A 24817-nucleotide genomic window follows, 5' to 3' on the forward strand; every position below is an offset into this window, starting at 1 on the left:
CATTCGCTGAGGCAGATGGAAAACCATCTTAAAAACCATCCACAAGCTGGCCAGCACACCGGACCTAGACATTAATTCACCAGGCGGATTCATGCGGGGGACGAGCATGCCTTCCCGCTCGGGAAGCAGCGCGTTAGACCATGCGGTTAGCCGGGTGGGTGTCCTTCATGTACTCACAAATGGTGTAAACCTGGACACACTTGTGGATCCTTGCATCACCTGTCGTCATCTCCATCTTACCATTTGATGATGAATGTAAAGATCTTGGTAGATGCCTTATTGCAGCAAGATATTGTTGGATTTGTTGTATGCCTTCCTTGCTCAGAATAAAAATGATGTACTTAATAGAAGGTTCTGTGAAGTCAGTGTCCAAATTTTGCATATATTCCATCCTGGTTGCCCCTGTGACATTAATGCCTTCCTAGTGGCTCACGCACACCAATGCCAGGTATTCAAGAAAACGATGGAACATGGTAGGTGTGCTGGCCACACAGAATTTCAGATGTTAGTGCTGATGAAGACCAAAAGATGTGACCTTTTTAGTTCCTTTGCTGGTTGCAGCTGGAGAAGTGTATGTTTCAGAGAAGAAAAAATAAATAAATTCAATTCACTTAGCCTGTCAAATAATTTGAAACACTTAGGAAAGAAATGAGTATTGATTACTGCCTGTATATTGATCTTGGTCTTAATGCCACCACACTACAGCAAGACCCCAAGAGGCTCCCTAAAGAAGTCCACCTGTTCGAGGATATGGGCTTTGTGAACTAATTTCACATCTCATCATCCTTGACAATATACAGTTTGTATTGGATATGGAAAAGACAAGGCACTGTTGATATGAGCTTTGAATGATTGCCAACCTTAATCAGTGAATTCATGTCACTGATCATCCATATTATTACATCTAATATCATACTAAACTGTACAGTGATTAAGAATCCAAATTTTTTAACTGCACATAAATTTTCAGGCATTTGATATGTAGTGACTAAGAGTATGCACTACCCTTGTCCATGAAATGTCCATCAAAATTTATTCCTTGGATATTTCTTGAATATTTGTGTTGACCTCTGTGATTCAACAAGTTATAGTGTGATGGTGCAAGTGTGGGTGAACATACAGCCTGGAGAAAAAAAAAAACCTGATAATAAGATCAGAGTGATGTAGGGGACATTGAATCAAGGAAAATTCTCCAAATAACTATAGGTCGGGACTGCACCAATTGTATAGCTATGGCCATAAATTGACATCCAGTCAGCAACAAGCATGTGGAAATTTGTCCTGTAAGTGAGCCTGTTTAGGTATGTGTACCTGTCTGCTTTTGCCCACTCCTGTTGTTGTTGTGCTGCACTGCACTTGTTGCCGTGGGCTATACTGCACTGGTATCACAATGAAAAATTACACAATCAGTGAATTAGCCAACATTCACGTTCCTTATGGAGCAATGGGATAAAGTGTTGTAGGTACAAGTAGACTGTATACTACTGAACACTTCTTAAACAGAAGGCTACCAGTACTCAACATCTTGGCTGTGGAGAATCACTTGAGAGAAACAGGCATGTTTGCACTCAAAACGGCTAAAATGGGACAGTGAAGAACAGTGAAGAATTTGGAATTTGATGAAGAGTGTTTCAAAACAATGCCTTCAACCAGCATCAGAACAACAGCTCAAAAACTCATTGTCACTCATCAGCTTGTTTGAAGTGTAATGGGGGATAATGGTTTACATCTGTACCACGTACTAAAGTAGAAAGTAGAAAATTATCCTAGGTGAGCAAATTTTGTGTTTGGGAATTAAGGTAGTGCTTTATGTCTCAACAATGTGAATTTTCTCTACTTTATCTTATTTATGAATGGGGGTATTTTTACTAGGGAAGCAGTAATTAACATACAAAATGATCACTAATTGCCATATGAAACTACTCATTACATTCCAGAATGAGATTTTCACTCTGCAGCGGACAGTTTTAATCTGCCAGAAAGTTTCATATCAACACACACTCCGCTGCAGAGTGAAAATCTCATTCTGGAAACATCCCCCAGGCTGTGGCTAAGCCATGTCTCCGCAATATCCTTTCTTTCAGGAGTGCTAGTTCTGCAAGGTTCGCAGGAGAGCTTCTGTAAAGTTTGGAAGGTAGGAGACGAGATACTGGCAGAAGTAAAGCTTTGAGACCGGGCGTGAGTCGTGCTTCGGTAGCTCAGGTGGTAGAGCACTTGCCCGCGAAAGGCAAAGGTCCTGAGTTCGAGTCTCGGTCGGGCACACAGTTTTAATCTGCCAGGAAGTACTCATTACATTCTTAAACATGGTCACCAGGAAAGGTTTTCGGTGAATGTGTGGGCAAGAACTGTCAGTGACAATTTGTTTGTATCTTTTATTCTACCTCCTCAATTAAATCAAAAAAAATTATTTACCATTTTTACAAGTAAGATTGCATACATTTTTGGAAGACATTCCTCTCCATGTACACGGAAGGATACTGTTCCAGTAGTGTGGTGCTCCATAGCATTCCCATTGTCAGTCAGGTGCAGTGGGAAATGAGAGTGGCCTGTCAGGTTGCCTGATTTAACACCACTTGACTTTTTTGTGTGAGGATTTAATGAGAGACCACATCTACCAGACATCAATCATCTGTGAAGAGATGGTCACCATATCATTGAGAAACAACATCAACAATTTCTTCAACCATATCAACTTTGTAGTGATGTTGGAGCCATTAATTTCAATCATTTTCTTGTGTGATCTAAGAAAAAAGCATGTTTAAATTTAATTTCTATTTTCTTTTTCACCATTGTCTTAGTTGACATTTAATGATCTGCTATACACGTCTAACATTAGGGAAATTTAAAACATCTCAACTTTAGACGTCATTTATACTACCATTGAACATGTTGACTATCTTACTGCATTGTTGTTGCCCTGCCGTAACACTCGTAATCTTCACAAATTAGAAGCATTACTGTACAGTTGATTTAATAGCCAAGCTGTACCCTGTAAACACCACAGAAAATTAAGCTGTAATGTAACCAGCCATGGGTAGGAATTTAAAGTGTGCCTAGCTTTGACTGTTCAGTTGAAAGCATTATCATCAGCTAATTTAATTAGTAACTGCACCCCTTTGCATGGAGGGTACTGATTAGGATAAGTTAGTTTAAAAGCACACTCTTCACCTGGTGCTGATTGGCTGTCTTTTTGTCACTTTAGCTCCGCAACAGTGCATTTCCGACCTATGGTTATCTGGAAAATTTTGCTCAGTTTGACATCCCGTACCATACTTTGACCGTATTATTAGGTTATGGGCATGAAGTCTTTCACAGCAGAATCCTTGGATAAAAATTTCTTACTAAGCTATCCATGTCAAAATTCTTAGTTCATTTTCCCTACTTTGTGTAGGAACATTCAGTGCCCGCTTCATGTGAGGGACTGATGTGCTTGTGTCCACTTGAAAGTGCATTGATAATTATTTAGTATGTTGGTAAAATATAAATTTATTTGGCTTCCCTATTGCTAGTGACAAGGTGTTCTCGCTTGTGCCAATATATACAGTCCTTGCTCTAATGAGGACCATCATGTGGTACATGTAAAGAGAGAGAGCGAGAGAGAGAGAGAGAGAGAGAGAGAGAGAGAGAGAGAGAGAGAGAGAGAGAACTAGAACAACAGGGCCATTAGAAACAAGTGCCTCTTGCCAGTGAATCAAACATGATAGATGATGCGAAATGCTGATAATGTACAGTACAGGATGTACTGAAACATATGAGGATCAAAGCTTTCACACATGGTTGAACTTAAGTTACACTGACCTATGAGTGGACCATGATGGCTGCTGTTGGTCAATGCAGAGGTTTTCTACATCTACATGAGTTTGTCAGAACTGTAATTCTGGTGCCAGTTAGCTCAGCTCCCAAAGACTGGGTATTGACTAAAACTTTATCTAAGTAGGGACCAGTGAGTGCAGAGCTGATATCATTGTCGTATGAAACATAGATAATGATGTCCTTAGTTGAGAAGCCTACATAGGATTGTTCACACTTTTGTTGTGATCAAACAAATTTACTAGGGTGATAAAAGCTGTGTAGATCTGCAACTGTATTGGCAGTTTCTGCCATGGGCTAGCTCCAGGAAGGAAGGAAGGAAGGAAGGAAGGAAACTATTTTGTCATCTGTTTGCACTGCTGTGATGTTTGTCCCCATTCTGCTGGGCTTATCATCATTGTCCACAGAGAAATAAATGTATTCAGTATCTACTGTCATGCTTTCTTCTCCAAGACAGAAAGTTTTGAAAGAGGGTGAGGAGTGAGTGAGTGAGTGTGACTTTTAACAAGGAAGCCATTATGCAATACATTGTTAAATGTGAAAAATGAACTTCCAACATAATTATTCAAGTAATGGGAGGACTGACACACTACTGTAAAGATAGTGAAATTACAACATTGGCTTCAGGCATTTGTGATGCAGTTACAGAAGAGAGGTTAGTTTCTCATGAACAGGTACTTCAGCATGATAGTTTTTTATATATCTGCACTAAGTATTATTTGTGCTGTATGTATCAACTGTCATGTATGAACATTTTTGCAGATGCTTCTTAGAAAATGCGCCAATAAAGAACCTTCAGAGGAAGAAGAAATGGAAGCAGACAAATGGACTGACATGATAGAAGCATATAGTCCACCATCAAGCCCGAGCCATTCATCAGTTAACATGTCAACTGCTGTAGCATTGGTGAACAGGTATGTACTTCTTCCAGGATTTAGTGATACTTTTTAGATTAACATACACAAAAAAAAACTTCAAATGTGTGTGAAATCTTATGGGACTTAACTGCTAAGGTCATCAGTCCCTAAGCTTACACACTACTTAACCTAAATTATCCTAAGGACAAATGCACACACCCATGGCCAAGGGAGAACTCAAACTTCTGCCAGGACCAGCCGCACAGTCCATGACTGCAGTGCCTTAGAGCGCTCGGCCAATCCCACGCAGCTAGAATAACACACAAACCTTTTTGTATGCCTGTGTGATCGATAATATTGTTGCCCCACCATCTTGATCCTCATATTCTAAAAACTGACAGCTGAGGAAAACTTAGTGCAATTTCTGTTTAAATTTGTTATTTCAGTTAGTATTGACACTCACTCTTTCTACAGTGTCCTGTAATATCGTGTAAAATTTCAGTGAACATTTGAAGAAATAAGTTCAGTATTTTGGGAAGCAGATAGGAGTGCTGAGTCCCTTATATCTGTCTCTTCTGGATGTTTCTGAGTGGTGTTAATAATAACGTATGCTGTTCCAGAATATATGAATTAGGTAAAATGATTGTGTGTCTATAACAAAACCTGCGTCAAATGAAAGAGGTAATAATTTTTCCAAAACTGTATTTAACTGTAGATTTCTGCATATTGTGCTGTCCCATATTGTTGTAAACAATCTAATTGCTCTTAAGATTCGAAGGCCTGGCTATTGGATTGGAAAACGTATTTTGCCTACTATCAGTGGACTGTCTGTAACTTGTTTCTTAAACATCTGCACAAATCTCCATAAAGAAAAAATTGTATAAGAGTTCAAAGCTAAGTAGATTAAAACTCGGGTCATAATCAAAACACTTTATGTATATACAAAGGATTGTGTTTATTTACTTTTTAGTCACCACCTTCTGCTGCTGCTAGCTAATAACTCTATGCAAGAGCTCTGCTGACCTATCATCTGCACATGCACTAACCTGCCTACAAAAATGAAGAAAAAGCTAATTAGAACTTAATGCATCTTCACGGGAATATATTTGTGAAGTTTGTAAATACTGGAGGAATAACTTTGTTGATGACTAATTGCCAACTTCATAAATATTTAATACCTTTGAACATCACCTCTGCTCCAGAGGGCACAAAATTTATCTCATACACCCAGATCAGTTGCTCGAATGACTCTAGGATTTAGCAAGCTCCAAACAATTCCCAAAACTATTTAAACGTTTAGCCAACCAGCATAGTGATGCTAAATGGAGTGACTGGGTTTTGATGCTGGCCGCGGTGGTCTCGCGGTTCTAGGTGCTCAGTCCGGAGCCGCGCGACTGCTACGGTCGCAGGTTCGAATCCTGCCTCGGGCATGGATGTGTGTGATGTCCTTAGGTTAGTTAGGTTTAAGTAGTTCTAAGTTCTAGGGGACTGATGACCGCAGATGTTAAGTCCCATAGTGCTCAGAGCCATTTGAACCATTTGACTGGGTTTTGACTGAAATGTGGGTGTTCTCAGTGGTCAGCCTCTTTCTTCCACCAATAGAATTTCTCTTGTAAATTCTGTATTCAACCAAGATTTCTCACAATGTTATTTGCCTCTTAATATTACCTGTAAGACTATCTGATGTCATTAGAAAATCTCAAACACTTAAACAAGCCTTCAACATCAACATTCAGCCTGCATTGCGAATCTCGTGCTAGATAAGGCATCCCATCTACTCATGGCTGCAAGCAAAAGCAAGAATCTCTAGCCACTGTCGCCTGGACATAATTTCAGAAACTTAGTCAGATGCCAGCTCTTGCCTTGTTCACAGCTACAATTACTTCCCAAGGTGCAGCCATCTATCAGATCAGGCTCAACTGAATGTAAAATCACTACCAGTCAAAATCAAAAACTCTGAACACTTGTCTTTATCTGCTCAGAAATTATATTTACAAAATACATTTAAAATCAATGAATAAATCGTGTTTAAAGATATAAAAAAAGAGATATCAAAAGTAAACAACCTGGGTTGACTCATCTGGGAGGAAGGGCTGAATGGTGGTGCTTATATGAAATCAATCAATCATTGCAGGCACTAAACAGTCCACTAAAACTAGTTGCCATAATTATGTATTCCTACTGGAAAGACACAGTGTGATCTGTATTATCTACCAGCAAATGAGCGTGTCAGACACAAGGCTTTGAGTCATCTTTATTCATTTCCACCTCCTGAAATACTTACCACTATGGGGATCTGTTGTCACCTGCTCAAGATGCTGAGTAATACAAAATATTTTATGGCAGAAGATAATATTTGCTGAATGTATGGAATAAGACACATTCCAGCACTACTGCAGGATAATCCATAGCCAACATCAAGACAGTGTCCTGCAGTGAGTGAACTGCATTGATGATGTGATCCACTGTGTTTCTGATGCATCCTTTTCTAAGACCTGATGTCAACACAGCCTGTCCCTTGATGGAATGGAGACTTTTGCTCCACAATCGGGAAAAAGCGTACTACCAACTTACTGTGTGTTTCTTAGAGAGCAATGATTTTTAATCAGCAGCAGATAATTTGAAAGTATTTGCAGTTTGAATACAATCTGTAATCATGCATTATTTACCTTGGATAAATGTCCCTCCAGTGCGTCAGACCTGCCATCACCATTTGTGATGCAGGCAGTATCAAGCGCAAATCAAGATAGCTACATAACACCTTTCTAGCCAATGGATATAACCAAGGATCGGAAAATGTAGCATATATTTTTGTCAAAATTAGATCTATTTTTTTGTTGGTGAATGATTAGACACACAAATTTAAAAGCTTGTCATGCTACATGAGTGAAGACAAACAAGCCTTAGTTCTTTGAAATCGACTGTTGAAAAAGTGCTGATTGGGAACTTTTTGAGTGGAATGTTTGCTATTACGAAAACTACAACACGTTTATCTTCCGAAATGGCCTATGTTTTCTTCAGTTGGCTGCATATTAAGCTTTCAAAAATGATTCTTCTGTTGAAACGCAGCATCATTTTCCCGCCAGTGAACTGGATGTGTCACCGAGTTAAGGTATTTGTGGACGTAACTTGTCTTTTCCCGCACAAATTAATGATAGCAAAATCTGCAGACTATTAATTTCGACCATCTGTTGGCATTCATGGCCGTGGACCCTTGCTTGACAATGCTGCAGATAGAACTGACATGGCAATTAGAAATGTACAATAACTCTATTTTAGCAAGGCAACAATTGCGGTGCAATCAAAAAATGTTACAGATTCTCCCTCCTCGATCGCTGTAGTGCAGAGTGTGGGCACTATACACATGGAGCCAGATGGTCATGAGCAAGAAAACAAACTAGTTTGAGCATCAGAGGAGAACAGCAGCCTACAATAGAAATGACACATTGTCCCAGGGATCGGCGACCTCTTCTGGTATTTGCAAGGGTCGTAATCGAAATCCATGATGGACCTTGCTGCACATATTTCAAAATAAGAAAAGAAAACAAGAAGCAAAGCACCAGACAAAGCATTCAGGGACGGCTAGCGCACCTGCATATTGAAGTTAGCAGAGTTGTTAACAACGGAGTTCAGCCCGACCTCTAGTGGTATCTGATACAAACCCAGTTCAAAACATCCGCTACCTAATTTTTGACATTGAAAGTGTTCAAATTATACCATTTTTTGAACCTTAGCTAACTAACAAACATACGAGTTTCTTTGTTATAAAATGCTAGGCCCTGCGGCTGAGTACTATGTTGCAATACACAGCATGATCTTAAACAGACCATTCAACCGCCAAAATTGTAATGGCACCAGATCATTGAACACATTGATATGTCGTTGTGTTCATACACTTTTTATTTTTTAAACAGATTCTTACACATATTATCTACCCAAGTTGGGTTTCGCCAGATGATGTACAATCCCAGTAACTAAAAATTGGCTACATTTTCGATAGTTATATGCAGAAAATAAAGGTATTTCAAACTATCTCTGATAAAATAGTTCATCTGGATACAATTCTCTCTGAAATAGCGTCTGTTAAGTGAAATCGCATTTTTGCATATTGGGGCAGAATTCGCATTTATTGCAAAATATGAATTTTTTTGGTTCTAGATATAACAAAGGAAGGCCTACACCCTGCGGGAGAAAGACAGAAAAATTAGAGTAGCGGAGCAGTTCTCAGTGGTGCAATGACTTTGTTTCAAGATCGTCTCTAAACAAGTAGGCAATGTGTTTCAGCATAGAGGCAACAGACTCAATTTTCATGAGTTTCCCAGGATCCAGAATTTGTAAGGGTTCACCAGTGATACTGTGCTAGCTCTCAACACTGCAGAAGTGTGAGAGATACATTGTGAGTGCAATGCTCCTTACATAGGGGAAACTAGAACTCTTTTGATTACCAACATAGTTGAACATAGTTCTATGTTCATTTGTGACTGCACAATAATATAAGTAATTGCAGAACACCTTCCTAGCTGAGGGTAGCATATTTTTGTAAAGGAAGTGTGAATGTTAGCGAGTCAACAGTGGGTGCACTACCATAAAATAAACGAGGCAACTGATATCTTGAAGTGTCCAACATCAATGTAGTCGACAGTTCTAGGCATCCTCCATCCTGGGTGCCTGTGATTGTACTATTATGGACCACTAGTGGGTTCTGTGCAAAGGGGATAATGTTCACTAGGTCCATGGCACTTGATAAATCACACATGCCTCCCGGGTCATGCCAAATGGTGGGCACCTCAGGGAGATTAGTCGTTATTTACTGGGTATGGATTTAGCAATCACGGATGTCCAGAGCCGGGGATGGGTAAGTGCTGCCAGTCCTCTGTGACATTAGGCTCGGGCCATGCATCAGCAACCACAGTGCGGTGTGGCGGTGGAATGATGTATCTCACAGGAAACAGGGATCTTGGCTTAACAATCTGGATCAAGAGAATGATAAAAACCTCAAGGGGGAAAGAAAACCTCAGTCTTAAGGCGTGCTGTGTGCTGGTGAAATGCATGGCTGTCGATGCAGTTCAGTCTTTAGCTAGCAACCTTTGGGAACCTGCTGAACCTCAGTTGTGTAGTGCTTACTGAGGGAAGTGGGACTCGGTCTGGGTGTACACTTACATCTCTGGGTGCTCATGGGACTTCAATGAAACCAAAAGTCTCTGTCTTCTATTCACAGTAGTTTTGGTGGTCTATTGGGCAGTATTAATGCCCAGACTTCATAGTGTTCTTGTGTGGCTAGTCCACCTGAAATGTTTGTGAATGCCAGAGAAATCATTGGTAGTAATGGACCACATCCTATGGTGAATAATGTATTTATTGTTGTTAAACATGTAGAAGGTTTGTTTGAGGAATTGTCACCTTTTTACATCCATGAAACTCTAGAGGGTCTTGCAGGGCAGCTTAAATCTATCAAGGGGCTGCACAGTGGCGCACTCCTGATCGAGACACTGAAAGCAACTCAAGTAAGCAATTTGTTAAATGCCAAATTACGTGAAGAATATGCATTTGACAGTGAGCTAAAACACGCAAAAAACCACAAGACTAAATTGTTGTAAAGCATTTGAGATGTGCCAGGACACAATAGATGTAAATACTACAGAACTCCAGCAGGAATGTGAGAAAGCAAATGTGTACTGAAGTTCAGAATTTCATCAGAAGGGTTGATGGTGAGCTCTAGAAGTCAGCATCTTTTACCCACTCAGTCTGCCAAAGTTGCTGGATTATATAATGGTGGGCTTGATTGGCTTCAAAGTTAACTGCTTTGTACCTAATGTGAAGTGCTGCTTTAAGTGTCAGTGCTTTGGTCATGCCACCACGGGTTGTGATGGTCAGGCTGTGTGTGGAAGATATTCTGTGTAGTGCTCCACTCAAGTGTGTCAGTTGATCCCAAGCCCGCCAAGTTTGGAGAGAAGTGTGTCCTGTCTTTTGCAGAAGAGGAGAACCTTCTGGCAATCAAAGTCACCAAACACATCTCATACTCTGACATGAAAAATGTGTCTAAGGACACACAACCACCCCCTTCTGTGAAGTTGTTTGCCTCAGAATTTAGACAACCCATACAGAAACCTATTGTTGGCACCCAGTCTTTGACAGCTGAGTGGAGCACATTGACCTGCAGTTGCAAATGCAGCTGCAAGCCAGTGCTGTTAGTCCAACAATGAAGCACGATGATCACAAAACCTAGTGTCAGGGAGGGTAACAGACCGCTACAGCAAATAGCAGAAGAGCACCAACAAAATGTTTCTGTTAAAATCACCTTAACAGTGTCCACAGAATCCAGACAGGGGATGAAAAGCTGCAAGCCAAAAACGATCAGGTCCAAAGCCATCAAACTGTGCGACCTTGGTCCTGTCTGATGGGTCATATGACAACTATGACAACCATACCATCAGTGGTAAGGATGTCGACATCTGCCTGAGGGAACTTTCGAGTCTCTCAAGTAATCCCCTTCTGCTGCAGTTTCTCTCCATGTAAGAATGACATGGGAAAAGACAGAGGAAAATCTCGCCTTTAAGATGGTTTCCATATTTCATTGGAACTTGAATTGGTTCATTAAACATGAGGAGAAACTACATCAGTTAGCTCAGGGCAGATTGATGTGTAATATGTCTTCAGCAGAATCATTTTAAATTATCTGATGCTCATGAGCTAAGTGGCTACATTTTCCACCAAAAGGATCACCTTAGTTGAAAGAGAGCTAAAGGAGGAATAGTTGTTTTTAAGTAACACATACCGCTCCTCACTGCTCTCCATCACAACCAGTCTTCAAGCACACCCACTTGTGCCCCCCCCCCCCTCTCTCTCTCTCTCTCTCTCTCTCTCTCTCTCTCTCTCTCTCTCTCTCTCTCTCTCTGTGTGTGTGTGTGTGTGTGTGTGTGTGTGTGTGTGTGTGTGTGTTGAACATGGAGCAGAGTGTGCATATCAGCACTGCAACAGGGTCATTCCCTGCTACTGATATCTTGATATGCTCTCTGGCCCTCACACACACCAGTCAGTGGGATGTGGTTGAAGACTTGCACCAAAGTGGTGACTTCCAGATCTGGAGGAAGACACTGTGAGAGCATCAGAATTGGCAGATCACAATAACGACATGATCCACCAAACTGTTGAAGCATCCATTCCACAGTCTTCAGGCCTGCTGAAAAGTCAGTCTGTCCCTCAGTGGAAAGATGAAGTCGTCTCTGCAATCAAGGCCACATGGATGTCTCTGTTTAGGTTCAAGTGCTGCCCAACTGCAGAGAACCCTCCAGCGTTTAGGGTACAAATACCAAAATGTTTCCGAATTATTAGACAGCAAAAAGAGATTGTGGCAACAGTTCCTGACTGCTGCAAACCATTTCACCAAAAGTACAGTTGTATGGGAGATCGCCAAGAGGATATCTGGGGAAAGAGGGAGGTGTCCAATGGCTGCTGTAATAGGTTGTGGGAATCTTCAGACCAACCTGAGAGATGTGACCCAGACTATGGTGGCCTATTTTGCCACACTTATGGCCACTGCCAATCAGGATTGAGCACACCAGTGCTACAGAATGCCTTCTGAGAGGGGCAGTTGGGACTTAAGTTCTGCCACTGATGAATACTACATCTGCCTCTCCTCCACTTAGGAGCTGGGTTCTGCTTTATCTGCACCTCATGACATTCACCTGGTCATTATAGGAATAATTATACTGTGTTACAGCACCTCATAGGGCGGAATAAAGAAATAATCCTCAGCTTTTTTAACCTCATATTGCCTTATGACACTTTCCTGACTCATGGAGAGAGGCAGTTCTAATTCCATTTTTAAAACTTGAGAAGTTTCATACAAACCTTAGTAGTTATCATATTGTTGCCTTCACTAGTGCTGTGGTAAAGACATTGGAGCAGATGGTCAACCACTGCCTTGTCTGTATCTTAGAATCCAGGGTTCAGGAGATACCTCCCTGCCTTCAATAATCTGGCCCCCCTAGAAGCGGCTATACTAGCAGTCGGCAACTGGCAGACTGTAATCCAGGTCCGGACCCTGGAAGGTCAAAAACTGGCTCACCAAAAAATTTGGAAGTATAAATTATGCACTCATATTATTTGAAAAATATTTATCTGTACATAATAATTTGTTTGAGCACTTCTCTTATAATTTTTTTCTAGTAGTGTGCAATTAACTGCTGAATAACTAGAATTCTGAACAGTTAGTTATAGATACATTAAATACACAGTTGCTATGCTGTAAGTACAGGGGAGTGCATTGAAGAGCGGGGACAGAAGGGAGCAAGCTGGCCAACCGATCTGCGTAAAAGCTCTGTACACACAAATGCAACACAAGGATTTTATTTCATGAACAAGAAAATTTTATAAACCACTTGCAGACTCTGGCAACTTTTGAATCCTCTATTAAAATCAAAGAAGGCGTATTCATTTAAACATCATTTTTGTGTTTGTAACTCGAACGATAACTTAAAGCTACTTTATGAAACTTCGGCAGCAGTGATCTTTGACAACAAAGTGCCTCCTTTGCAGTGTGGCTCCTTTGTGGTCTGATAGCATACTCTTAGATATGGAAGTAGCTCCTTCGTGGTGCATCAGCACATGCTATGTGCCAGACATCAGTACTTTTATAAGGGAAAAATCTAAACAAGTACAAAAATTGTATCACCACTTCGTCAGTAGTTGTTACAATCTCATATGGAGTGTTTCATTATTATTGAGGCTTATAATGTTTCTTTTGCATTGATATGGATCCTAAAAACTGAAAATTTGGTAGTGAAAATAGCAACTTTTCTTCAACCGAATGGAATGAGCAATATTGTTTTACGCTGTCTGATAGGCCTGGAGTTTTTCCAATTTGCCTCATATACAACAGCACTGTTGCTCTTATGGAAAGTGCCAATTTAATGTGACACAACAAAACAGTTGATCAGTAGTACCATAAAAATTTTCCTCTGGGTAGTGAAGCTCATGCAGAAAAACTCTATGCATATTTAGCTTGTGACGAAAAAATGCACAACCTTCCTAATTTCCTTCCTAATTTGCTTGATGAGCAAGCAAGAAAAATCTGGAGAAGCAGCAATGCGTGTGTATCGGATGCATAATAAACACCAGAAGCCATCTTCAGCCTCTGAGATTGAAAAACAAAAATTATGTTGGAAGTGGCTGTGGCACTTTTTGAAGAGAAAAAGGATGTTGCCACACTTGAAGGTTGTTGGCAAGAAGTAATACAAGAAGAACCAAAATTTTAGCTCCTGACAATAAAAGAAGTTTGCTCAAACTTCTGCAAAAGGTGCCTTGCTGCGCCATAGGACTAAATAACTCATGTGATGTTGTCGATAAATAAATGTCTGCTTTCATGTGATTTTTGGGTATTTAAAGTATATAATTTAGGACAGGATTACTAACGATATTGTTGTCGAAAGGCAAGACTCATGGAAATGATTTATTCGAGACTCTTTGATGGCGTTATGACAAAATCAAACATCAGTGATGATGAAATAATCTCTCTTTCAAATGAAAGGGTCCCAGCAGTAATCGGCAAAGAAAAAGGACTATTAAAGAGAATCAAAGATAAGAATGCTGGGCTCCTATCTTATCAGTGCATAATTCACCAGGTAGCCCTTTGTGGAAAACTTAGTGTACTCTGAGAGAAGTAATGGAGAGATTGATCAAGGTGATTAATTTTGTGAGGTCTCGTTCTGGTCTTCAGCACAGACAGTTCCAAGAGTTTGTTTCGGAGTGTTATCTGGCACATTGTGGCTTACAGAAGTACAACAATGTTCTCTGGCTAAGTAAAGATCAAGTGATTGAATGTTTTTGGCAAATAAAAACTGAGGTAACAGCCTTTGCTGAAAACATGGATTCACAAAAAGCAAGAAACCATTTGGAGTTACTAGCGAATGAATGCAGTAAGCTAGCTGTGGTTTTCTTGAAAGACATTTTGAAACATTTAAGTGTGCTCAATACTGAGCTACAAGGAAATGTGAAATTAATATGTGATCTGATACAAACATGACTTCTTTCCATTGCTAGCTGGATATCTTTAAAAAGACATTCAAGTCAAGAATTTTTTCACTTCCAACAATTTTTGAATACAAAAATAATTCTAAAGTAGAAATGTCAGTATTCTCAAATTTTATGTCAGATCTTAAGAAAGAATTTGCAGCAAGAGTCCTAGTCTTTTCAGAGATAGAGAAACTATCACTATTCTTAAAAGTGCATTTTGAAGTTTCTCCAGTGGCATAATGGACAGATGTGGCTACGAAGTAGTTCTGCCTTCCAAAGCCTTTATTCCAAATGGAGATAATAGACTTGCAGGAAAACATTTCCTTACAAATGTATAAAACTGCATTCGCTGAAGAATTTTGGAGTAAACAAGACCCAGCTAAATATGAAAATTGCAAAAAATCAGCCTTACACCTAGCTACTATGCTTGGCCCCACATATATTAGTGAAATTTCATTTTCAGAAATTAATTTGTTGAAGAACAAGTATCCCTTGATATTAACAGCCACCCACCTTGAAGACACCATTCACCTAAGCTGCTCCCCACATAAAGCTAACTTTAAGAAACTGGCTCAAGAATTCAAATGTAATCTGTAATTTCTCCCACTTATACTGCAAATGTAATTGCTCTGATTGATTTTTAATTACAAATATGCCTACCTATAGTATTTCATATTTTGTGAGTGAAAATTAAAATAAACATCTGTAAGGAATATGAGGTATCTTTGTAAATGATAAAAAGTTTCAAAAGTATCCGAACCCCAGCTAAAATTACTTGCCGACCCCTGGGCTATACAATAAGCTTCCTGTGTCAGCTTCGCTTAATGGCTATATTTTTGACATGAAGAAGGTCTATGATACTACTTAAAAGCATATTATCCTCGGACAGCTCCATGAAAGGGGTTTTTGAGGATGCCTTCCCTTCTTTATACAGTTCTTCCTCTCACCACACTATTTTAGATATTGAGTTGGTGATATCTGCTCTGATCACTTTGAACAGGAGAATGTTGTCTCTCAAGATAGTGTTTTAAATGTGACTGTCCTTACCAAAGCTATTAATAAATTCCATTTCCAACATATTTTATTTTATAATATTTATTTATTTTATTTATGACTTCTCTGCCTTTTGTTCCTCTCACACTATGCCACAACCCATCAGTTGCAGCTGACCAATTGACTGTTGAAGGGATGGGTGGAAAAGAGAGCTTTAATTTCTTCCCTGAGAAGTCTGTGTGCTATCTGTTTAACCATTCACATTTTGTTTTAAGCTTTACTGAGTTGCAGTTGGGGGACACTGTTCTTAATTTTTTAGACACAGTAAGGTTTTTTGGGCCTCACATTTCAGTCTAAAGTTACACAGTTGCCACACCTTAGAGACCTGAAAAGAAAGTTTCTAAAAGCATGAAGTATTTATTTTAAAAGTCTAATTGTCATTTGCTGTGTACAATCAAATGCACCAATGGCACATGGCATGGCAGATGGCGTAGCAAACCTTTCAACCTGCTTGCCACACATTTACATGATCGTCAACATCATACCCGTAGCAGCTATGATAGAGCGGTATGCTACCTCAGCTAAATAAAAAGTTGAGGAAATAAATAAAAAACAACTGTTTTAAAAGAAATTATATATGTTCATTGTGCATTGAAATTAGGCACTTCTTTTTCATAATGAGTGGAAAGTATTTGCAGTGTTAATACGGGAGATGATCTTCACTGTCCTGTCTTGAAGGAAAGATCATTCCTTGGTTTTTATTCTTTTCATTGCTGAAAAAAGCTGCTCACAAGAGTATGTGGATCCAAACAGGCACATGATTTGTGCGGCATTTTTGTGTTCCTCAGGAAATGTTGTTTGCCTTAGTGAATGATACCACTGTGACAAATTCAGTGTGTTGTTGTGTCTGTCTTTCAGCAAAAGTTGAATTTTGCAAGTCAGTAACTTCCAACTGGAGTATCCAACTTAGCCAACAAACTGTACTGTGATAAGATATTACTCCTGTGTCCCCATACTCCGCTTCCATATCTTTCAGGAAACCTTTGAACTGGTGATGATTCACACTGTGACACTGCATAAAATTCGCCCACTTGACCACAACTTTCATTAAATCACCTAGTCCAGCTGTTTTAGTACACAGCACTTCATAGTCTATCAGTCAAAATGCATTTCCCAAATTCATTCTTGAGTTTACTTTTTCAATGAGAAGTGAAATCCTGATCACTTGTGACACACTATCTGCAGCTACAGACTGTAGCTTATCCCAAGGCAAATTCATATTGTCCACTGATTCACAAACAGCTTCAAAAATATCAAGTTCTGTCACAGTGTAATCAAGCAGCACCACATCCACGAGTTCCTCAGTTACTTGTAGCTCCAAATCGACATCACATACTAATATTGAAAGTTGAGCAAAGTCACATATACCTGTGCTTTCATCAAGTGCTAATGAAAATGCAACAAAGCTCTCAGCTTTTTTCCTGAGTTGTGAGTCTAAATTCGCTCCAACATCCAGTATTTGATGAGACATTGTTTGATTTGAAAGGCAAACTCCTTCAGTTGCTAGCAGCTCCCTTAGAAACAAACGTTCTGCAAGTTCTACCATGCACGATTTTATGAGAGGTCCTACAAAAAGTGGCTTACAACTCATTGCTATAATGTGAGCAACTGTGTAGCTTGCTTGAACTGCTGCTTCAGTTCCATTTTCTTCACTATCATTCACCTGAAAAGTATAAATGCATTACAATAGATGAAATATGTAATGATGCTGTATGTTATTCTTCTTAGTATAATTAAATACTTTGTGACCTACAAGGCAGTTCAGATGTCCATCCCTCTCAATAAATAGAAGTGAATCCTCCAACTGAGGCACAGGACTTCCACAACTGACCATAGCTGCCACTGAACACAGATTATTGTGTCAGTTGTGGCTTAATGCAGCCAGGGCACAGTGAGTTTGCTTTTCCCCACCACGTGGGCTCCAAGCCGCTACAGTGAGTGCTCTGGAGTGCTCCTCCTCCCTGGGGTACTGTTGGAAAAGCCTGGTGTATGGGGAGTAGAATGACCTTGTCTGCTCCAGTTTTGCAAAGCCTTTGGGGAATTTCGGCTTGATTTTGGGTGCATGGTGTATGCATCTATAAGACCCTCTTATTTAAAAATGTTGTACGTAATGCCTCATGAAGGAGTTTGGCTAGATACTGGGACCTTGAGAACCAGCCCTATAATGAACCTTCGTGCTGAAGCTAGTGAACTGGTGACCACTCCATCCACTTGTTCATAATGCTCTCCATTGCACTTGAAGTAAGTGGTTGTAAACACATATTCAAAGAGCTTCACTGTTTCAGGCGCGAAGTGCTGATTAAGGAGTGCCAAGGCGTCTTGTAGAGGTACTTTTGTGAACAAGGAGGTGACATCAAAGCTCACGAGTAGGTCATCTCTCTGTATTTGGATGTCCTTCAGTATTCTCACAAAATCTACGGAGTTTTTCACATGATAAATGCTGTGTCCCACCAGTGGTTTTAACAGTGTTGCCATGTATTTGGTCAGTCCATAACTGTGACAGTTGATAGTGTCCAGGATCAGCCATAGAGGTACCCCATCTTTGTGAATCTTGGGCAATCCATACAGGTGTGGTGTTGTTGGGCTCTGGGATACAGCCATTTATTCACTGCCTCTGGAAGATCAGAGTCCTTCAGCAGAACCACGGTTTTCCTGGTCATCGTCGAGGTAGGATCCTTGTTGAGTTTCCTGTAAGCTGGGTCTTGCATCGGAGAGCAGATTTTCTGTTGGTAGTCGACTGTGCGAATCAGCACCGTTGCATTTCCCTTGTCTGCTGGGAGGACCATGGTGTCAGCATCATCCCTCAATGCGCAGATAGCCTCTCGTTCCAGCACAGTAATGTCGGCTTTCAGGAGTTGTGACTTGTTGATGATCCTGCAGGTCTCCTTTCAGATCTGCTCAGCTTCCTCCTTGGGTAGGCCCTGAACTGCTTCCTCTACGCTGCTGATAATGTCCTGTTTTGTTATGGTCCTTGGTACAGGTGTGAAGTTCAACCCTTTCGTGAGGACAGAAGTTTTGGGTGCATCCAGCACCTTATCTGTCAAATTTACAATAGCTCTGGTGCTATTTGTGACATTCTGGATCGGCTTAGCTCCAGAGAGTCTGTCGAATTTGCCGATCTGTTTTGCAACAGCATGCCATTTCTGCACCTCACTGTCGGTGTGAGAGCTCCAGTCAACCCACTCCCAAGTATGTGCCATTAATGTGCGAGGAACACATCAGACATGTCCAACGTGGACAGATAGAGAAATCTGCTATAGCTGAACATAGTATCAAAGAAAACCACACCTTTGATTTCAAGAACACCGGGGTGCTGTGCTGAGCTGGGAGCTATTGGGACAGCGTCATTAAAGAATCGATAGAAATACAGGTCCACAAGAATCTTGTGAACAGTGACGAAGGTTATCAACTTAGCATGGCCTGGAATCCAGCATTAGCTGTGATACACTGTGAACGCACAAAGAACCGTCCAGCTCGCAAGACGTGACCAGAATGCTCTGATGGAGACACAAACAGTGCACCCCCTTCCCCCTCCAGCCCGCCTGCCAGCTCCCCTGGATACAGCCTCCCGCGGCCAGGCGGTGGGGGGTATGCCACAGGTATAAAGGGACCAGCACCTGCAAAGTCTCAACACTTCGCCAGAAGATGATGAGTATGTCACTCATCGAAATGTCGCAGTTTGAAGAAACTTCCACTCGGCTGGAAGCCTGAGAACTCTTCACCAGATATACACACTGGGAAAGCATACATTCACAATCAGTGTCCTGAAACTATTGGTGCCATCATCGACTGCTGTGGGCTGCTGGAGGTGCAGTGCCATAATGTTGGTGAAAATCACACCTCACTGTTGTAACTGAATTGCATGTGTTGAAATGGAGAACACAGAATGCATTTTTTTGTTGTGTTATCACACAGTTGATAATGAATGAGCCAGTGGCACCAGGTAGACCTCTGCTAGTAACTTACAAGTGGCTTTAAGTTAAATTTTTGGTTTCAGTGTGTATGTTATAATTCTTCCCAAGTTTCTGTTGTCATTCGTGTGGAAGATAGAGTCCTGTGAAATGGAATTAATCTTTTTGAAAAACCCTATATATTTTATTATATCAAGACAGTCTGTTCAGTTTGATTTTGGTGAAAGTGACACTGACTCCAGAAGTCTACAAGTTTATATTGACAATGATGTAGTTTCATAATCATTTTTACTTTATCACAAGTTTAGGGCAGACATGAGCCTAATGTACACAGCAAGATGTGATGTTGGAGATTATGATGGTGGTGGAACTAGTCTAGTGTGTTAATGTATACCTTACATTATTTACACTTCAAATGCACTCTCCATCTTAAGCATATTTCAACAATAGATTCAAGTTATAAAATTTCAGTTTTAAAATTTCATGAGTGATATATGTGTTCCAGGTATTGTGCAAAACTGCCTAGTGATACATTTACAAGACTTTCACCACTGTGGTCCCTGAAAACTGAAGAAATTGATGGAAAGACCCACTACATTTGTACTGTGCGCCTTCCTATCAATTCTCCTGTGAAACACAATATTGTGGTGAGTGTAAAATTTGATATTTTATGGTGATATTGAAAAAAATTGGTGTTGTGCAAAATATGAAACATTTGTTCAAACATGTATTGTTAAAAATGGTATAATGGCAAATGATATACAGGGTCTCCCAATGCCTACGAGGGTTCTTGCACGACGCATTGCAGCATTAGAAACATGTCGTATTCTTCATCAAGCAAGGGAACTTGATGATAACCTCATGCCAGTTGGAAAGGAACGTTTTCACATACATGAGGAAGGTGACCAAGTTGGTGACCCTGATGACCCAGAGGATGTTGCTTCTCGTGATTCATTGGAGCCAAAGCCAGGAACAACAAAGCGTCGGCAGTATTACTATAAGCGTGTATGTCTCACTTCTTATCATTGATTTTTCTATTAATCTATTTAAAAAAATGTTATATCAGTGTCAGTATTTAAAAACTTAGAACAAATGAAAAGTAAGTAGTTAGATGGAAATAGGGGAAAAAGTTAAAACAGAACTGTGCTGATAAAAACAGTGAGGGGAATATTCTATATATGTCTATACATCACGGGGAGATTGTTTCATTTGCAACAGACTTGAGTACAGATGGTCGACATTACAACAAGAAAACAAAAATGCTTGGCCAAATATCAATATAGGAGAATTGCTCATGATTGAGTTCCGTGAGTCATTGGGGATTAGTTCTGGTATTCACTTAGATATGAGGAAAGGAGGACTTAGCAATTTGATTCACTCAAATCTTTGTATGGAGAGTCATTGGCAGGATTGAAGCTGCAAAGTCACAGTATGAGGCTGCAAATGGCACTGGAGTGTCCCAGGGTGGCATTTCACAAATGACACCTCACTTTCGAGCAACAAAATGTATCTAAAAATTGGAGCAAAGTCATTCACTATGAGCTACTGTCAAACACCATCATTACCTTTTGTTCACTGTTCATTGAAACAGTTGGCAAAATGCATCATAACTTCAACAGATCTTGCATACAGTTACAGGGTGTAGAATATCAACTTCAACTACTTGCAGTCCACTTCAAGAACATGTCCTCTATGTGTATGGGCTTTTGCCATGTGCTGTTATTGACATGACATCATAGTGCCCAAGTATATTGGGCCAAGGAACATTGATGGTTGAAGTATTCCCAATGAATGGAGTTATGTTTGTTCTCTAACAAACCAGACTTTAATGTGTATACTGGTGAATGATGTATGTACATTATGGGATGGCATGGAATGCAAAATCACCTCCTTTAGTACATGAAACATTTTATTGTCATTGTAGTGGAATGACAGTGTAGGTAGGAATTAGAGAAGATAGTGTATGTCCACATCATTCAAAATGGTTCATTCACAGTATAGGGTTTACAAAAGAGATCCTTCAATCTTCTGTTCTGCATTACATTAGTCACACTGTCAATTGTTTCCTTTGTTGTGGCTGACATTGCTTGCTCCATAGAAGTCCACTGATAGACAGATTTTTACAAATGAGTGTAACAATTGAATGTCATGGCAGGCTTGCTCCTTGCTTTGCCCTTAAATACTTTCGATTATATGGGCTATGTGCTTGGACCAGTATTCACATGACCGTTCAAAATCCAGAGATTACTCTTCTTCAGAAGTAGCAAAAGGTGCCTTGGAATGTATTAATGATCTAAATTACTCCAAGTCATGCAGGAGTGAAGAAGTAGTAGCTGTGTGGGGGGCCCAAAATCCATATGAACTATTCCAGTGGCACAAAAATTCTTGTGACTTGACACACATACTCATAAATGATAAACCACCAACATCAATATATAGTACAATACCTATATTCTCCTGTGTATAATATTATAGTGAAATAAAAAATTAACATAGCCATCTGATATGATAACTGTTTTGGTTAATGTATTTGAGTAGTCATGTTCTTGTATCATGTGTTAGAATTCGGATACTGCATGTCCAGATTGGGATAACCTTTCTAGTAGAACCCAATGAGAAATTATTGGAGTGGCAAAGTGACAATGTTCAGAAGTGAAGAATATATGTGAAATAGTAGCAGCAGTACAAGAAAGAGATGGAATTTAATGTTGTGTCTGCAGTGTGGTTGTGAGGTGGACCACTAACTATGTTTTTAAAGGTGTGCTCACGTTGATTAAATGATACCACAGGTATCTTAGTACAAATTTTCAAAACATATGTTTAAAATTGCATTTATATTTCACTCCGCTTCATTATATACGTAGAATTTTAGTGTCCTCTCATCTTGCACAAGAACTAAGATCCCTGCTTAAGGCACAGATAGCCAAAATGCTTGTATGGGTACTAAAAGCTGAGGAAGTTTTTTACTTTTATTTGTGTGTCACATGTTTAGTTGACAAATGTTCTTCAGGAACAGGGAACACATTTGCTTAATGATGGTTTCATTTTGTAGTACGTGACGCTGGCCACCAGTGCTTTGTCTTCAGAGTGCTGCATATGTGCATTTCATCTTGCCTTTACTCAGTCACTTCCTTTATCTCTTGGTGCTCCATTTTTCACAGGGTATTTTCTGAGAGGCTTTCAAGATGAATTTCTTCAGCAACAAGGAATGCTGTAATGAATTATTGATCCATATGTTATTAGTTGTTGGATGTGCAGAGGAGGTATAGGATTTGTCTCACTTAAGCAGCCTGTCTTCTGTGGTGACGATTTTGAATGTCAGCGATTGGTATTGATTTACTGAATGATGATGTGACATTTTATCGTAATGTAAAATAAAATAAATTTCATATATTTCAGAACCATGTGCTAATATCTTAGATCTGTTATTTTGTACATATTCAGTAACTGTAGTACTATACAAGAAAATAATAAGCAACCAATTGTATATTAGAAATTTAATTTCTTGGCCTGTTTTGGGCACTTAGTGCCCTTTTACTGAAGGTTATGCCTATCACATTATTTCTGAGTATCAATAATAAAGTACATACAGCACAATGCCATGGTCATAAAAAAATATATGCAGGAGCAATAAGTAACACAATACAGTAGCCTCATGGACTCAGTATTATATTACTTATTGCTCCTGCACATATTTTTTAGGACCAAGCACAATATTATTGATGCTAGCAAATAATGCATTAGGCATTATGTTTCGAAGAAGGGCAAGAAATTAAATTTCTGATATGCAACTGGTTGCTTATTATTTCATTATATGTTAGATTTGACATCCGTTGGGTTAATCGTGGAGCAAATACTGCTGTGTCTTAGGTAAGTTGGCTTTTAAGCAGGTTTTATAAGAATTTACTGCGTTCCTACAACTTTATTTAACAATAGCTGCAAAGAAATTAGTACAAAATGGAATTGATACCACAGTCTGTGCATGAGCAGGAATATATCGACATGTAGTAGCAGTTGTTTGAAAGCTACACATTGAAATTGGATATGAGTTTTATGTGGTGCTGAAACAGTCACTAACACAGCATACAGGTTTTTTTAGATTTAACCACTAAATCAAGACTGGAGACATAATAAAAGGTATGTACAAAGTCAAGCAAATATGGTGAGTTATTGACAACACGAGAGACAAATGTTAATGAAGAGGCTCTTCAGACATGAGGCCGCCGTTTTCTCTATCCTCCCTTCCCTAAAGATGAGATGCTGACTGCTGGAGCTGTAAATTGTAGTGGCAGTGTTCTGCTTCTATCACTACAGAGACAGTGGACACTGTTGCAAACCACCTTGCCTAAAAATAAATCCAAGGCAAATCTGTGATTCGTATCTGACATCTCAGTGTCAACACACTCCTATGTCAGTTCTTATAATACATAGTCGTGATTTTGTCTCTGCTTTATTTGATTGAGATGTATCAAAGCATTGCTAGTCAGTTATAAATTAACCATTGGAGTACCAGTGGTTTCTGCCTGAAGTCACCCTTTTATTGATTTTATTTATTTTGAAGTACCAATGACTTTCATATGAAACCACTGATGTTATTGCAAGACGGAGACTTCTAGTTGTTTATATATGACCATATTGAGGGGAGCATTGACAGTGAAAGTAACTGTACCTAAGTTATTGTAATCTGAATGCGAGTTTGTACTATTACTTTTGTGAGTATTATTGAAATGAAACCACTAGGAAAGTATGTAATTTTGCTAAATTTTAGGCCCATTTTTGGGTGTTATTTATGACTGTAATTTCTTTTAGCCATTATGAGTTCATGGAAGTTTTTGTCTAGGAAAAATGTGAATTTGCTTTCAGATATATCACGTAAAATGATAGGAAGTAGAAAACTGTATACCTCTGTGATTCCAAAATGAAACCACCTTCTTTAAACAACTCATGTTTTCTCTTTGGTAATTTATTTTTGTATTCATTGCTTACTATGATAATAAAGGTTAATTATGTGGAAAATTTTAAAATTATATTTTCTTCATATTGTTGGGACTAAAATGGTTATGAAATATTATCAGAACTTTGGATCAGTCAAACTACCTTAAATTTGTGTTATATTATCTCACATATATATACTGTACTGGCAGCATTAAATAGTTGGCTGGAAAACTGTAA

General features: G+C 39.5%; 1 protein-coding gene across 1 annotated transcript in view; it reads left to right on the forward strand.

Annotated features, from left to right (window-relative positions):
• Positions 1-24817, forward strand: part of LOC126470068 (endoribonuclease Dcr-1-like) — a 287625-nt gene that overhangs the window by 190961 nt on the left and 71847 nt on the right. Inside the window, exons 12-14 of the mRNA XM_050097576.1 lie at positions 4573-4724; positions 20151-20292; positions 20411-20650. Of these exons, the coding sequence (XP_049953533.1) occupies positions 4573-4724; positions 20151-20292; positions 20411-20650 (534 nt within the window). The remainder of the gene's footprint in view (positions 1-4572; positions 4725-20150; positions 20293-20410; positions 20651-24817) is intronic.

This window comes from Schistocerca serialis, chromosome 3 (genome assembly GCF_023864345.2).
Source record: "Schistocerca serialis cubense isolate TAMUIC-IGC-003099 chromosome 3, iqSchSeri2.2, whole genome shotgun sequence".
In the NCBI taxonomy this organism is placed as follows: Eukaryota; Metazoa; Arthropoda; class Insecta; order Orthoptera; family Acrididae; genus Schistocerca; species Schistocerca serialis.